General features: G+C 35.6%; 1 protein-coding gene across 1 annotated transcript in view; it reads left to right on the forward strand.

Moving 5' to 3' along the window:
• Rgk3 (Rad, Gem/Kir family member 3) overlaps positions 1-17749 on the forward strand; it is a 110767-nt gene that overhangs the window by 62645 nt on the left and 30373 nt on the right. The window contains exon 3 of the mRNA XM_069062332.1: positions 6135-6217. Within this exon, the coding sequence (XP_068918433.1) occupies positions 6135-6217 (83 nt within the window). The remainder of the gene's footprint in view (positions 1-6134; positions 6218-17749) is intronic.

The raw sequence follows: 17749 nt of genomic DNA on the forward strand, positions 1-17749 counted from the left end.
GGTTTTTGATCTATGGCGAAGCCCGTGGACATTTAGAGCTAGCACGGAAAATCTACGGTGAAAGGTTGCCTCAAAGGATACTCCCCAATGCACGAACCTTTATAAACGTTGTGCAGCATCTTCGCGATTTCGGGCGTTTCCAAAATGAATACGCTTAATCTTGGCCGCCTCAGATAAGATTGCATTTTAGTTGCAGAAGAAGACATTCCTCACGAAATCCAAGAGCGTCACTTCCAGCAGTCATTTTAATAAATTAACGTATGAATTGGGATTGTTGAAAATCATCTCGCAGGTCCCTATGTTTTACCTCTCCATTTGAAAACCGGGTGACTGAATAAAAACCTTTGACGCTGTATCTTACTAAAGGCCCATACACAATGGCGTTAACGTTACGTCGAGGTTAGAACGTTAATGTTAACGTTAGATCTAGAAATTCAAAATTACATGTATTTCATTGTGGACCGTTCACAATGACGTTATGATGAAAATTAATGTTGCATGATATTGTTAGCGTTAACGTTAGTTCTAGAAATGTTCTGTATTCTTAACGTTACATTCTAACATTAGCCAACGGAAATAATTTATAAAAAGTACTGAAATACATGTAATTAGATCTAACATTAACATTAACGTTTTAACATCGACGTAACGTTAACGCCATTGTGAAAGGGCTGTTACTCTTTAAAATGACACATCAAATAATATTGTTCTAAAAACACATTATCTGATTCGATATTTTTTTACAGACGATAGCCAACTTTTTTTCAAACTACGCTGTATACTGGGTGCCCCAAAATTCGCGCAACAACTCATGTTAGAAAATAATGAGAAAAATAATTAAAAAATTCTATACCTCTTAAATTTGAAGATATGGGGGCTCAAAAAGTGCAGATTTGATCTCATTTATTTTAAATATTAAAAAAAATTTTGACTATTTGTCTTTTACTAGCCAGTGGCATAATAATTCTGAACGATTGTGGTCAGGTTTGCAATTATTTTCTTCATTATGTAATTTTATGTCCATTTTACCTCAAATAACGTACGGCAACATGGCTTTGATTTTTCTCTCTCATTTCCATGGATACAACAAAAATGACATATTTGCAGGCTATTGAGATAGGTATATAGAATGTTTTTAAATGTTGCCACATTTAGTGTAAGAACTAGGTCCATAGCTTCGACAACAAAGAAGACTATTTAACAACGTACTGCTAAGGTGTTCCGCGAATTTTGAGGCACCCAGTATGTCTTTTTATTCGTTCTTATGGAAATTTTTCTTCTGAATATCCATTCATTAAAGGAATGAAATTTTTTGTATTTCAATTGAAAAAAAAATAAAAATCGAAAATCAAGTGACCAAAACAGTATTATGTACTTCATGCAATTCAGAGGCAGCTTCTCTGGGTAGGCAGGTGAGGCAGTGCCTCACCAAATACTTTACTAACCAAAATAATTTTTAATAGAAAATCGCACAACACTTAAAAATAGCCACCAGAAAAACAGAATTCGGTGTCGTTTCTATAACAATATTGAGATTTCCTGGAATTTTTTGCACCTAGCTAACCCAACATGAAATTAATAAGTGGAAATTTTTTCAGCTAATCAAAATCATTTACATATTTATTAAAAATCTCATTTTTTTTCCGTTGTCAAGGATAATTCTGTTATACAACTTGTTTTTTTTTTGTCAGAAATTTATAATTAAGGAAGTACATACCGGGTATCCACTCTCAAAGTCGAACATAGGCAATTAACACTGTACATTCAGTTTATAGATATTATGCCATTATTTCGATACATCATAGAATTAAATTATAATATTAAAGTAATTAACAGTTTAAGCAGTTTTTATTATAAATTCTTTGAAAAAATTACAATGCAGTTCCTACCTTAGTTAATAATAAATCTAAATAATTTGCTGAATTTAAATTTCCCTTTATTTCAAATGTTACTAAAAATCCCAGCCCAGATATGAATTTTTTGAGGATACCGAGTTCTAGTAGGAATATTTACTCGAGGGTTTTCTTGAGCCCAATATCGCGTGTTTTGAACATTTGGTTCGTTATTTAGTGTAAAAGTAGATTCGTCTGTGAAGCAAATTGTCGACAGAAAACGACGATCACTAGCACACTCCTGTTTTTCATAACAGGTTTCACTCTTACTTTCTTCATCAACAGCAAAAATCTGTTGATGACACTGTCTTGTAGGGATGATATTTGTACTTCCTGAGGATATTCAGTATCCGCGATTTACGAGTACATAAACTTACTTCAAGAGAAATTTGTCTTAATCTGTATGGAGTAACTATGCATTTTTCCGTAAATAATGTTGACAGTAATTTACCGAAATTCGCTGACTTAACCCAACAAATTGCTACATTTTTTATAAATGCTGTCCAATTTGAAAATCATGGCATGTCATATTTAAAAATCGCCAAGTTTTAAATTAGTATTTTAAAATAAAAATAGCACCTTTAATCTTATTTATTAGTATTATTTCAAGCGCAATAATTTTATCTTTCTATTGATACCATTACCTTACCTATAAGTTCAATTGGCGAGCAGGAATCAGCAAAACCGTTCAATACAATGTTAATTGTCTACGTTCGAGTTTGAGAATGCACAGACTGTATAATGTCCGTGTAGTTGCGATTTTCTTACCGAATATGGCCTCGTGCATATGCCAAAACGTATTAATTGGCCCGAGTGGAACACTTGGGGTATTAAAAGTGATAATTTTTGAATTTTTTAATATAAAAATATTTTTTTGTTCGACATTATCAGAATTTGAGAATTTTCTCCTATGTTAATGGATTTTGATAAATGTCACAACTTGTCAAAACGAAACGTCAAGCTAATTTTTAAGGTTTTAAGCGATTTGGAGCCTTTAAGGGGCTCGTCGAACAAAAAAACGTTGTATTCAACTCGTTTGGCCCACGCGTGCCAAAAAAGGCCCAATTTACACACAAACTCGTCAAATAAACTACTATTTGTATTTGTACACTTTTATTTCGTACTTTGAATAATTCATTATCGAAGAATGTAACTGTTGCACGTCTTAATTTGATTATTTGTATTTGGCGCGTTTTGCATTCGGCGCCTTCGCATCGTTAATATACCTAACTGACCACTGCAGAGCGTAGCGTAGAGGCATGGCAAAATTAACCTCGTTATTTTTCCATCTGAGCCGTGTGCTTGGTAACTGAATACCATCAACCCGTCATACACTTTTCTTAGTTCTGTGTGTTAGAAAAAGTGCAACTTGAGGCTAAAGCTTGTTTGACACGATGCTAAATTTCGTAGTAAATTTGTTAGAAAATGAGAGAGACCCTCGACAGGACCAATGAACGATCAGGATCATAGTCTGTCTTTGTCAGATCCTGATCGTTCATTGGTCCTCTCTCATTTACTAGTAAATTTTCTCAAAAATTTAGTATCGTGTCAAACAAGCTTAAGCCTCAATAAAGGATGAAAAATTAATCATGGTCATGCGCCATGCGGTTGAGCTCGAACAGAGAACAGGAGTCGTTGAATGTTTTTAAATATTGCCGATATGCATGCTAGGTAACGGTAACTGACAATTTAATAAAAACTATCTCAATGACAATCACTAATCAAGAACAAGAGGCGGTTGTCGGATCTGTTAACGTCGATGTTAGAAATTCGGAAGATATTGTTGATTTTTTAATAAATAAATGCCGATTTTGTAAACTTTCTTACGAAGATAAGTTTTACAATTAAAGAGGCCCTGTCCATCTAAGGCTCGGTTGTATAAAGCGATGTCAATTCGTTGTTAAAGTTAACATACTGTCAAGCGATCTGATTGGGAGATATTTAACATTGGATTTGAATCAGCCAATCAAATGGGCCGATTTCCGACTTGACGCCTTGTTAGCTAACACGATGTTAACTAAGCTTTATGCAACCGGCCCGAAGTAAAACTTTGATAATTACTTGCTAATTCGTGGTACGGGAAATATGATTGGCTTGTTGGAAGTAAATTACTTCAAAAACTTTTTTGTTGGCCATGTATTCTGTTCGTGTTCGTGACAAATAGTGAGACAATTTGGACGAAAGCAGGGTATTCTGATTTGAAAAATTTAGGGTGTGCACAGAGAAGCACAATAAGAGTAAAGAGCATATTGCTTCTGCTTGTAAATTCGTTATTTTTGGTAAACAAAACATTGCCACCGCTCGGAAAATAGAAATAGAAAAGTTTAATAATAATGTATGAGAAAATCGTGGAACTATCAAGTCTAATTGATATTGCAATTTTTTTGTGTAAGCAGGAGTTCTCGTGCAGGGGACACGATGAAGGCGAAGGATCTTCTAACCGCGTAAATTTTAAAGAATTAGTTTCATTGTTTAGTAAACGTAATGTTAATTTAAAAACAATTATAGAGAAAGATACTGATAGTAAATCCATTTTTTGCGGCACTTCTAAAACTAAGAATTCAAAATGAATGCCTACCCGGTTCTCATTTTCACGAGCCACTACTGTCATGCATTACCTAATAGATTAGTAACCAAATTTGTAAACAATACAAAATCTATTCTAGTTGCTCAAAATTGCCTCCATGCTGTTCTAGTAACGCCCATCGTTGCATTCAGTAAAACATTTCGGGGTATTTCCTGACAGACTTGCACTATCCTTTTTCTTAACTCTTTTTGGGTACCCGGTGGAGTCAAATTAACATTGTCTGGAATGTATCCCCATAGAAAGAAGTAAGTAGGTACCCTTCTATCGATCACCGAAATGATCATTTAAAAATGCAACATTAATGCATGCATTATGTGGTGTATCGCCGTCCTGATGGAACACAACTCTGTTCAACACTGCTAATGACATCTCATCCAGAATTTGTCCCTTTGACAAATCAAATCAAGGTGTTAACGGTGTTGCCAATCTAATTTTAAAGTCATAGCCTACGTTAATTATAAATTTAAATGATCTCACAGTATAAGGCAAGTTGGGTTATTTTGCCTTCTTTTACTACAGTGTGAAGTAATAGTATATTTCAAACCAAGGTAAGAAAGTGGTTTCTTGCAGACCGCAGGCAAAGATTATAAACCGAGTCGTAGACGAGGTTTGTAAGTGCCTAAGGTCTGCAAGGACACTTTCTTAACAAGGTTTGAATACAATTTTTTCCCTACCGGCACAACTTTGTTGAAAAAAGTCAAAAAAGATGGTTATATTCGTGATTAAAACGAAAATTTTGAGAATTGAATAGTAGGCTGTGTTATTTGTTTAATTAACTTGTCATCGCATTTGAAGATTTGACGTTTGTTCGAAAATTTGATATAAACAGGGTAAAGTAATCTACCTACCTAGCTTATGTGTTTATTTTCCAGATTATATGATTGACCTACCAACTTACTTCATTGAATTGGCTTTCATTTATCAATAACTTATTTCACTTTTGACACTTTTGACATTTGTATTTTGGTACAGTTTTACCATAAACATTTCATGATTAACTTTCTTACCTTAGCGAGAAAGTTAAATTTTCTCACCTCAAATGAGGTATCCACAGCCTACATTTCTAACCGGTAGGGAGAAAAATGATTTACATCTAGTTTACATCTAGAATTTTTGCATATGTAAATTTTCCTGTACCGCTCTACTTTTTTTTGTAAAGTGCCGAACTATTAGTTCTGTCAATAAATGTCATCAATCGAATTGACAATTGTTACAATTTACTAAATTGAATTAACAAACTTTGGTGGCCACTTTGAACACTAGCTGTGACTTGCTTTTGTTAGCTCCTTTTTAATTTCAATCTCTACTTTGCATTCATATCATCCCTTCGCAATAAATCACATTATTTGGAATTTTGGAATATTTTGAGGTTAGGCTTTCTTTTTTTTTTGTAGAGCGGCATTTCGTATTTTTACAAGGGTAATGCAAAGGTAACTAGATGTAAATCATTTTATTCCGCACTGTACTTCAGGTTAAAATATCTTTCAAAATCAGACTGTATAATTTCTTTTTAATTTCTTTCACTGTTTCAATTTATTATACGAATATTTAAATGAATCAGATAAGGAAAAATATTCCTCTGATTATGAAGCCCATTATTGTTTATACACAAAAAAAAAAACGTATACATACATAAATGTATTTTTTATTTTCAGATACACAGGGTGCACAGACTGTTTCCATTATGCTCAATGGAGAAGAATCCGAATTGACGTTCCAAAATCTCTCCAGTGTCAAGGTAAAAATAAATTACTAATACAAAGAGTGTCCCAGAACTGCCTCCCCAGGGAAAAAGGGAGTATTTGGGTAAATGTGATAATCTGAATTTTAATGAAAAAAAGTCCTACTCAAGCGATAATCGAGAAAAGACAACCTAAACTTAACCAATTGGAGTTGAGCACCATCAAGGTAGGATGACCGCAATTTTGCTTTGCCACATCAGAAAACGTCCAAGGAAACTTTTCGCTGATTGTTGCGATGTCAATAATTATTTTTGCTGTCTAACAACCTGGCCGATTTTTTAGTAATAAACTAGACAAAAATGAATAGGGAATTCCACAATTTTTCGTGGAAAGCAAAATAATTGTCCCAATCTTCCCACGTATTCTTAAACACACGATAAATTTGAAATGTGACAGGTACTTGAAACGTTACATTAAATGTGCATATACATATATTTCTAACACATTTCATTACAAATTTTAAACTGTAAATATAAAAAATTCAAAAATGGAAAAATTCCCTATTCATTTTTGCTTAGTTTATGTGAGCTGCAGGAAAATTTATTTTAGTCAACTTGGAGTCTCTTTTGCTGTTGGCACATCTCTGTTTTTTGTAGAGAGGCAGTTCTAGGACAGGCAAAAAATAATCATATTCCTACCTCATTTGTTGTCAGGTCAGGTTTGTATCTACTATTGACAAGATAGCGTGATGTTACGCATAAACTATGCCTCCTAAATAAATGAAACAGTGATTCCAAAAGTGAAAATCTTGTCGAAGTCTGTTCAATGTTTATGGCTACAGGGGGGACTAACAAAAAAATAAACTTCCCACCGAAGCACATTACCTCTCCCTCTTTACTAGTCGGGTAAAATATCTCCCTAGAAAGTGAGTCTATATCCATAGTTACCAGTGGGTGAAGGTTTCACTTTCGCTCACTGTCTTTCGCTCACTGGTTTTCATTCACGCATAATTGAAATTCGATGTTATGAAAAAAAAATTGTATATTGTATATTCCTTAACATTGACACAGAACATAAAACACAAAAAAGTCAAAATGTGGAGGCGAGACGCCGGTAATTATGTTGCAAAGCACTGCACTATTACTTGATAGTATTATCCGTAATAGTGTATGTACTCCGGCAAAATTGCCGTGCCGCCGGGTGGAGGTGGGATAGTATAACTATGTACAAACATTTTTCTAATGTAAATTTGGTTTTGTTTATTTGTCAATTAATTGTCTAGTTGACGATATCTATCAAATATTTTTTTTTAATGTCACTGAATTTTCACGTTAATTCTAATCTATCTCTCGTAAGAAGGTTTCACACTATGAAAAAATTGTAAAAATGTGTTTCACTTTATTCTGACAGTTCCCGTTTTTTTTGCAACCAACTGTACGAACGGCTATTTAATAAAGGAATTTTTACACGTATGTCTTACAACATTTTATCTACGATCATCGCACCGGTTTTAATTTAAATTTGTATAAAATAATTATTATTGATTCAATTTTTTATGAATAACCAACGTCGTTTGAGAACCACGTCGTTTAGCAACCTACTTGTAAACAATTTTTGAGAATTTTGAGTCGCCATTACTGTTTTTGAAAAATAAAGGTAAAATGTCTGATAATAATGGTGATAACGGAGCAAACAATCCATCGAGCACTCCTCCAGAGGTAGCAAACATTGCAGAAAAGGCAGTTGCAGGTTTGGTTCCTTAGAAGTCACGACAACAATATGAATTAGTGTATAAGAAATTCAAGCAGTGGTGTGTGTCTAAAAGTGTTACGGAAAACGTATTCTTAGCGTACTTCATGCTCTTCTGGAAGGCAACCAATACAAGAGTACAAGAATGAAATTGCTATTTCAAATGAATTTTTACAAGAAACGGCCAGTCATGGCAAGATTCAAGATGCCATCACTGTACCTCCTACACCCAATACCAGACCGTTGCACCAATTGCAAGATTACTGTCAATGTGCGTTATTCATATAATAATAATTAATAAATAACAATGTTTTTGGGGTAGTATAATTTGGAAACATTTCCAACAAATTGTATTATATTATTCTGACAGGTCTATGCAATAAAAACGTGCAATAAAAATTTTATTGCACAATTCAGTCAGTTCACTAGACGGCAACTTTGACAACGATTTTCAATGCAAAAAGTGCCACTTTTTACACGATTGTAGATAATAGTAGTTTATTTAACGATTTCGTGTGTAAATTGGGCTTTTTTTGGCATGAGTGAGTCAATTTAAAACGCGAGTGAAACGAGCTCCAAATCGCTTAAAATCTTTAAAATTAGCTTGACGTTTCGTTTCGACAAGTTGTGACATTTAGCAAAATCCGTTCACACAGGAGAAAATTCTCAAATTCTGACAGTGTCGAACAAAAAATAACTTTATCCAACACCTGTTTATTGTGAAGTCATAATAATGCCGATTTTGAATATATTATGAGGTCTATAAGACACTAGTGGACTTTTTTTATAATTAAACAGTTTAGAGAGAATTGAACAGTTTATTGAACATCAAAAAATGTAATACATAAAATTAGAATTATATGAAACAGGAATCCCAGATGAAATCATTTGTTGAGGCTTACGTTAACATTTATAAATTTTTGGGTTTTGATGATTGAAGAACTGTTACAGAAAGAGGTGTTGGGTAAAACTATGTATTACACTCGTGCCTCAACAGCAAATCAACTCAAGAAAAATCAGTCCACTAGAGCAAGCTCTAACAAACTAAACATTTCTTTCATGACTTATTTGCCTTATAAGACACTTGTATAATAAATAGCTAATAATGTACGACTTGTTATCGAACTATAATGACCCAGTTTTCTAATCTGTTACTATAGAAATAATCCCCTAGGGCATTATCATTAAATAACAGTTTCTAGGGCGTTGTTGCTTAGTTACGATCAGGTTTAATGTATTTGCAAACAACTTTTGACTGATTGGTATAAATTAATCAAATCAGTCGGACATTAAACGTTGAAGGCACCACGGGTGTTATAATGATACGCTCGGTTGACGTGCTCCCCTCGGACCAGAGGTGCTCGGGTTTCACTCTGCCGACCTCGCGCGTTATCAACCTTATAACACCCTTGATAATTTGAAAACAGACGATTTTTGTAAAAAATCCCGAAGCAGGTCATTATTTGTTTTTCCTTTCCCACATTTTAGCGCATATGGTTTTTGTATATCTGCTCCCGGAAGTGCGCAACCACCTCAATTTTTTTTTCAAATGTAAGGGTATGCCAAGTGACACCTCGTTTGAAAGGTCACTTCGCAAGGAATACAACGCACTAGTTGTTTCCTGAATATTTTCAAAGTCTACGTGCTAAAAAAATAAAACCCAGTTTTATAAGTTGATTAATATTCAATGCAACAAATGTTCAAAATGGGTACCATTTCTTTTGTGGCAAATTACAAATCGATAGTAACATGCACCCCTTCCGTTTTGTAACATTTCTGCTGTGATTTGCCTAATTTCATGCCTAATACGTCGCTTAAAGTCCTCAATATTGTTCAGTTTTGTTACATACACCTTACTCTTGAAATATCCCCATAAAAAAAAGTCGAAGGGAGTAAGATCTGGAGATCTTGCCGACCATTCGATTTGACCTCTTCTTACAGTCCATCGATTGGGAAAAACTTCGTCTAAATATCTACGAACGATCACAGCATATAATGGAGTGGAGCTCCGTCCTGTTGATACCATATTCTTTCATCGGGTAAATCTGGATCTAACGTATTTGGAAATTTGGGAAACACACAGTTCGCGGAAACGAAAGTTTTGCCTTCCTCTCTCGTACTGTAAATAACTATTGAGTTAATAAATAATTAATTTTACTTGTCCCTTCATCGCCAGAGAAGAAAAAAGAGAAGGGAAAGATGCAAAAGTGGGGTACATGAAAATAACCATAGAGGGGGTACAGAGGAGATGGAATGAAGAAAAGGGGAGACTAAAGGTTTTTCAGTAGAGGCAGGAAGATGGGATGGAGGAAAAGGAGACAACGGAAATAGACAAAGGATAAAGAAGAAGGTAGATAGACAAAAAAAAAGGGAAAACGGAAAGAAAGCGCAAAGGGGAACAAGAGAAACAAGGTACGAAAGGGAGAGAAGGAGTAAAAGTACTATATTGGAACGTAGCGGGATTAAGTAGAATAGGGAAAGAATTTTGGGACTATGTACGACAATTCGAGGTAGTGGGTCTGGTGGAGACTTAGGTGGAGGAACGGAGCTGGAAAAAAATAGAAAAGACGCTACCGAAAGAGTACAAATGGGAAGGACAATGGGCAAAAAGAGAAAGAAAAAGAAGAAGAGCTAGCTGCAGGGGGAATAATAACAGGGATGCATGGAAAGAAACTTTATGTAGGAAACGAATGGTGGAAAATAATAACAGTATATAGCAAGGAGATGAGGACAACAACAAGACGGGTCGAGAACACAGTGAAGAAGGACAGGGAAGAATGCATGCTCGTAGGAGGGGATTTCAACGGGAGAATAGGAGAAAGAGGAGCAAGAAATTGGGAAGAAGAGAAGGGGGATGGAAGAATAAAAACAAAAGACAAGGTGGAAAATACAGAGGGGAAGAGGTTGGAGTGGATAGAAGAAAATGGATGGGAAGTGCTGAACGGGAACAAACAAGGGGATGAAGAAGGGGAATTGACATACGTAGGCAGCAGAGGGGAAACAGTTATAAACTATGCAATAGTGAATAACGCAGCATGGGAAAGAGTGGAAAAATTGAAAGTGGGAGAGAGAGTAGACTCCGACCATCTCCCTCTAGAAACTATAGAAGGAACTAACTACGAAGAAAACGGAAAGGGAGGAGCAAGGGAAAAGACGAAGAATGTGACAATAAAAGTGTGGGATGAACAAAGAGTGGAAGAGTACAGGAGGAGACTAGAAAAAGCAACATTTGAGGAGCAGGACGTGGAGAAGATGGCGGCAGAGCTGAAGGAAGTAATCGAGAAAGCGACGACGACAAAGAAGGTGACAGTAAGGGGGTCGAAAGGTGCAGGAAGGAAAAATGGGTGGTGGGATAGAGAATGTGAGCAAGCGAAGAAGGAAGCGGTAAAGGCGTTGAGTGAATGGAGGAGAGTGAAAGGATGAAGAGAGAGATCGAGGAAAAAGGAGTGTTGCCGGATAGTCAGGCAGGGTTCAGAAAGAGAAGGACAATGTGTACATCCTGGACCATTTAACAAGGAACGAATTGAGGAAGAAAGGGGGGGATGTGCGCATTGTTCGTAGACTTCAGGGCGGCGTTCCACAATGTTGACAGAGTGAAAACGTTTGAATGTATGAGAGAGAGAGGAATAAGTGAATGGCTGGTGCGGAAGGTGAATAGTTTGAGACGACAAAAGGAGTGAGACAGGGCTGCCCACTCAGTCCCCTGCTGTTCACGATATACGTGGGGGACGTGTGCGAAATGTTGAGGAAAGCGCAAGCGGGGGCGTCGTAGTGGGCAGGGAGAAAGTTTGGAGCCTAGGAAAGTACGTGAAAAAGAAAAAGCTGGAAGTGAATGTGGACAGAATGAAAATGATGGTGTTCAACAAGAGAAAGAAGAAGAATGAGGAGAGCGAGTGGAAGTGGGAAGAAAGTAAGATAGAAAGAGTGAGCGAGTTTAAGTACTTGGGCTACACCTTCAACGAGAGAGCCACAAACAAGGCGCAAATGATAGAGATAGTGAGGAAGGCGAACAAGGTAGTTGGATGCGTTTGAGGAATAGGAGAGAGAAAGTGCGGAAGTGAGCTCGGGAGGAGAATGATGATGTTCGGGAGCATGGTAGAGAGCGTGCATATGTACGGAGCAGAGATCTGGGGATGGAAGGAACAAGAGGAGGTGGAGAGAGTGCAAGAGAAATATTTGAGATGGCTGCTAGGAGTGGACAGAGAAACACCAGGGCACATAGTGAGGGAAGAGTGCAAGAGGAGCAAGTTGAGAGTGAAAGCGGGAAAGAGAGCGGCAAAATTCGAGGACAGAATGGGTGGAAGGTAAGAGTGCAGGATACTGATTGAGTGCTATAGAGAAAAGAAAAAGAACGCGGATGAGAAGGAGAGAGAGAAGTACTGCAGGAGGAACGGGTATGCCATTGAGGAAGTGGAAAGAGTGAGAGCGGAAGGAAGATGGATGTGTGCGGAGCTGAGCGAGAGGGACAGAGATACGGACAAGTAAGAGAGAAGGGAGAGAATCAGAGAATAGAGGTACAACAGGGAGTATGAGAGGTGCGTGAACAGAGGATATTCCGGTGTACCTGGGGAAAGAGAGCGCGAAAGAAAGAAAAATGATGGCGAGATTCAGATGTGGGAACGAGGACAGAGAGAATGGGTATTGGATGGAAGAAGAGGAAAGAATGTGCAGGATGTGCCTTGAGGAGGGAGAGACGATCGCGCACATGTGGAACAGATGCGGCGAAATGAGAGAGAGGGAAAGGAACGAGGATTAATAAATTGTGTCAAATAGGCGAGGACGCCTATGTTGTTTATGTCAACTATCACATTAAAAAGCAGAATAACCAACAATAATATTACCAACCTATGAAAAAAAGTCACATTCATTTAAAATCACCCGGTATTTCTGGTGCCATAGAAACGTCTTCTGTTTTGGTCTAGATTAAATAAAACTTTGTTCAGTGGCGTACTATATGTATGGGAGATAAGAAAAGATTTCTATTACCTATAACTTTCTATTACAACTATTACAAGTTTCCCTGAGTTTGGCTACAGCCCTCGCTTTTTCCGCATCGGTCAAGTGTCGTGGCATGTATATCATTTAAAAATAAATTAAATCTGCTGACGAATTATGTTTGTGAAAGTATGTCACAAATCTGACAGATTAACGCACGCCTATGATTGATGTTTCAACATACACTAGGAAAATTTGGCGTTCACATTTTGACGGCGCCAACAACAAAGAACCTCTTATTCGTGAAAATTAAAAAACTTTTTATACAATAAATAAACAATTGACGCATAACGCAGTTAATTTCAATTGGATTGATAATTTACATGATTAATGTAGTACGTTAAATTTACTGGACCAAGTACTTACGTAAAGTAAAACCATTCAGCATTACCAACTTAAACAGTCCTTCTTGATCACCCCGTATTATCGCGCTAGTTCCTCTTTGAATATATGTTTTTATATCGCTAAATCTCAAAAATCACACTAAAAACAATTTCCGAATCGAAAATTTTACCTTTAGACAAGTTTTTTTCCGTGAACAGCTCGTATCAATCCACTGAAAGCCGCAAGTAATTATTATTTGCATGATTTATTTTACACTTGAATGCGAAAATTTCAACAATTCCTGTGTTTTAATGACTTAATGAGTGATATTACAAGAGAGGCGGAATTTTGAAAACACCAACTGAAAGCTGCGCGCTGCCTCCACAAGATCAGAAACGTCAGAAAACGATATCGGGCAAGGGTAATGAATTTTTTGGAATTGTTATTTTTATGTTTATATTGTAATCAGGAATTCGAAAGCCCGTAGGGCAAATAAAGCATATAGTGAGGGTACTTGTCCCTTTTTAATAGAAATTCTGTTTCAACAATTCTGTTTTAATTTAATGTTTATTTTAGTAATTACACAAGACCTTTTTTTATCCGATAATTTTATTGCTCTATAATAAGTAAGAGAAAGAAGTGGCATTTTTGTCAGTTCTACATCCACAAAAACGTGTCTTCCTTCTTTATGGCGATTATTGCAAAAAGATAATTAACATGAACCAATAGTACGAGTATTTAAGCATACTCCTTCCTTTAAAAGAGAAACAGTAAACATCCTAAAAAATTGTTAACCTTCGCTTTCCAGGGAAAGATATTCGAGATATTGTCTGTGGAATAATCTTACGAATTCCATTTCATACTTTTCGGATTATCAACTAATGTGACTGGATTGGCCAACTCAAGACTTTTTCATCTTCAAGTAACTATTCACTTAGAAATACTTATTTGTATCACAGGACTAGAAACTATTATTTTGCAAGTGCGAGTGCGAGCACGGTTTATGGGTAGAGGCGTCAGCCGAGGCGCACAAGTGCGAGCACTTGGAAAACTGTTTCTGGCCTTGTAATACACAAAACATTTTCGGCCGACAATTTATTTAAAGCAAAAGATAATAATTTTTGTTACAATATTAGTGGATAGGGAATTTATTTTTCTTCCATTGGCAACATAAAAGAGCCAAGAAGCGACTGTAACACCACAAAGGTCAATCAATTCCTCAAATATTCAAAACCGTCGTCGTCCTCTCTGTTATTCCTAACCCGTCGCCAGTTGTCCACGAGTGTTGTCGACTTGGTGGCAGCCTGCCCGTAAGTCTGATAACCCCCTCGACCTCTACTGGTTCGACTTGTGCTATACACAATATGTATACAGTGTGTATCAAAACGACCGCACCAACTACTTGTAATCGTATAAAGTAGTGAGAGGAACGTCAAAAAAAATAATACAAATGTTCTCCTGATGCTTTTTTGTTTTTTCTTATTTTTCGAAATTTTGATTTTTTTTTGTTGACATATACAAGCGCATGATTAATTGACTAAGATTTATTCAAAAATTGTGTAACGAAAATTTTAAATTTCGGTTTTTAAAAAGGCAAACGGACTAAAAGAAAACTAATTTAATTAGTGAATGTTATTGCAATTGAACGAATACTCCGTCTAATGTACCTAATTGGAACAAAACAAATTTTTTTTCAACATTTTTGATTAAAATTTTCTAATTTTAACACGCTGTAACTTTTAATTGAAGCTGGGGAAAAAAAATTTCCAATTTTTTTATATTCTTCTCCCTGTATTCTGTACAACTGCTAATAGTTGGTGCGTTCTCTCCCTGTATAGCTTCCGATAAAGAATACAAATTTGCCCAACATCCATTTTTCACACTTTAAAATTGTACAAAAACTCCACATGACATTGACCCTCAGTGAGATGCTTTAGACGAATGGAAAATCTATATTTTCTAGACGGAAGCTGAAAAACAAAATTTCTGAAAACGTGCAGTTTAACTTAAAAAATTGTCATTTGTAAGTTTCCACATTTACATGAATTTTGTTTAATTAAAACATTATTTTGACTCGAGAACACAAATATTTATGAAAAGAACCAAGAGCTCCAGTTTCGAGAAAACTTTCTTCATCATAAAGCTAATATGGTTGAAGCTACCCCGCACGTTTTCAAGTTTTTGTTTTTCAAATCCGATTCTTACCTGTGTTTTTTTTTTGTTAACGGGTGTTCATTTAAATTTCCCGTCAGTCTGCACAGTAAAAACACAAACTACGCAAAAGGTAAAGTAAGATTTAAACAGGGGATCCGTGATCCGATTCGTGGTGCATTCACAATCGACTATTCAACGCTAACTTTGACGAGAAATTGAAATGAACACCTGATATTAAAAGTGATTAATTCTCATATACATCAAACGTGCGTGTTCAGCCAATCACAACGCTTGCTTTCATCCAATCAAAAATGTTTATCGCGATTAAAACGTCCTGCTACTCTGTCATCTGTGAAAAGTGATTAAAATTGCATGCTACTTCTGTAAGATTTTCAATTTGTTTAATAATTTTAATAACAATTTTAATAACTGTAAGGGCCGGTTGCACCAACGCCAGTTAAAGTTAACTGGAAGTTAAAATGCTTCATTACTTTAGTTACCTATAACAATCTTTGCACACTGTGCAATAATCGGATAAAAAATCTCGGTACCTGATTTTTTTTTAATAAATTATTTTGAATAAAAAGGTTTGGAAATAATGCGTTTGTTTTCATTCTATTCATGACATAATCAGCCGTATACCCCTCGTGCAAAATTTTAATATCGGAAAATTTTTTGCTAATGAACTCAAACATCCATAAATTATTCGGTCAGAAGACCAATTATTATTAAATAAAAGCCCTCGACTTCGTCTCGTGCTCTTATTTGATAATAATTGGTCTTCTGACCTCATTTATGGATGTTTTCGTTCATTAGCAAAAAATTTTCCGATAAAAAATTTTGCACTTGGGATATAATAAGTGATAAATACATACATCTGTTGGTCGTTTACTATAGCAACGGCGTTTGTTTCAACAAGTGATCAAAAAATACTGTCGCAGATGACTGAGAATGGAAGAATATGCGGTTATTCCAGTGAACATCCTGGGCCATTTCAAACCTGTTTAGGTTCTAAACTTCTTTAATTCTTTATGAATGAAGTTACTAAATTTAGTAACTTTTGTCTTGTGAACACATCTTTTTACCGCGAATTTGGGTTTAAAAAAAGTTAGGTTATGGGTCACGTCATTTGTTCTGTCAAAACTGGTCCCAATCAAATTATTGTGAAATTAAATTTGTTTAATTATTTTGAAAAAAAAGCAAAGTTGCACTAAACAAATACGAAAACGCAGTTGAACGTAACAATTAAATAATTTTGCATTTTGCTACTCATCCTCGTCATCGTCGCTGTTTCCTAAGTCCGAATCGGAATCTTCAACCAAATTAACAATAATTGGGGATATGTCATGGATGCCTTGTCCTTCATTTAAAATGTTCTACATACTTCTGGGACTGAAGCCTGTACAGCACTTAGGGAGAGTTTTATTTTAGTTTAGAATTTACCGAAAAAACATCCGCCACAGCTTCTACAATTTTGTACTTTTCGTACTTGCATTTTATCTCCATGAGTAATTACTTTTATTTTATTGAAAGCATTTAAAATGTGCTGGTTCGTCTGCTTGCTTATTGATGCTTTACTCCGTTTTGGAAGTTTATTCATTTTGGCAGTGACAATACTGACAATAATATGACAATTTAAATCATTACCAACTGTCTAATTTTCATTTATTTTGTAAAAAAATCTAACAAAAAAAAAGTTCCAGTTAGTTCGTCATTACAAAAATGACTGCATTATACCCACGGAAAGAAAAGGACAATTAAAATTTTAAAAACAACGCTCATACTACCCAGATTTTAAAATGTAATTTAGGTATTTTTTTTATTACCCTAACAACGCTCATACTAACGAGATTTTAAAACCTGACACGATTAATAATGATTTAAAAAAATGTTTTTATAATAAAATACAAATGCTATAGAAAAAAATAGAATATTATACACGACGAAAAAATGTAATTATCTTCTCGAACGCTCTGGAAGTATAGTCCATTTTTTTGATGATGAGATTAGTCCGAATCAAGAAGTCGACATGACCTGCGTCTGCTTTCGACATTTGACAGCAGTGCATGGTGCTACCAATATTTGATAACTATTTATCAACTAATAGGTAAAATATATTAAAGTTGTTGAAAACGACATAAACAACTAGGTTTGGACTGTCTTTCTTTCTTCTTAGATTTTGTTTCGGCAATGCCACATAAGGTCAATGCCCTTACACGCTAATAAGAAATTTGTAAATGTATTTTACACGGGAACGAGATAATAATGGTCCGTTTCTGCCAGTGGGTGCTGTTCAAGAAAGAGTTGCGTAGCCTTTCCTTGGCTTACAGCGGAAATTTCAAGCAAAATTAAACAAAATTATCACA

Source organism: Tenebrio molitor, chromosome 1 (assembly GCF_963966145.1).
Source record: "Tenebrio molitor chromosome 1, icTenMoli1.1, whole genome shotgun sequence".
Classification (NCBI taxonomy): domain Eukaryota; kingdom Metazoa; phylum Arthropoda; class Insecta; order Coleoptera; family Tenebrionidae; genus Tenebrio; species Tenebrio molitor.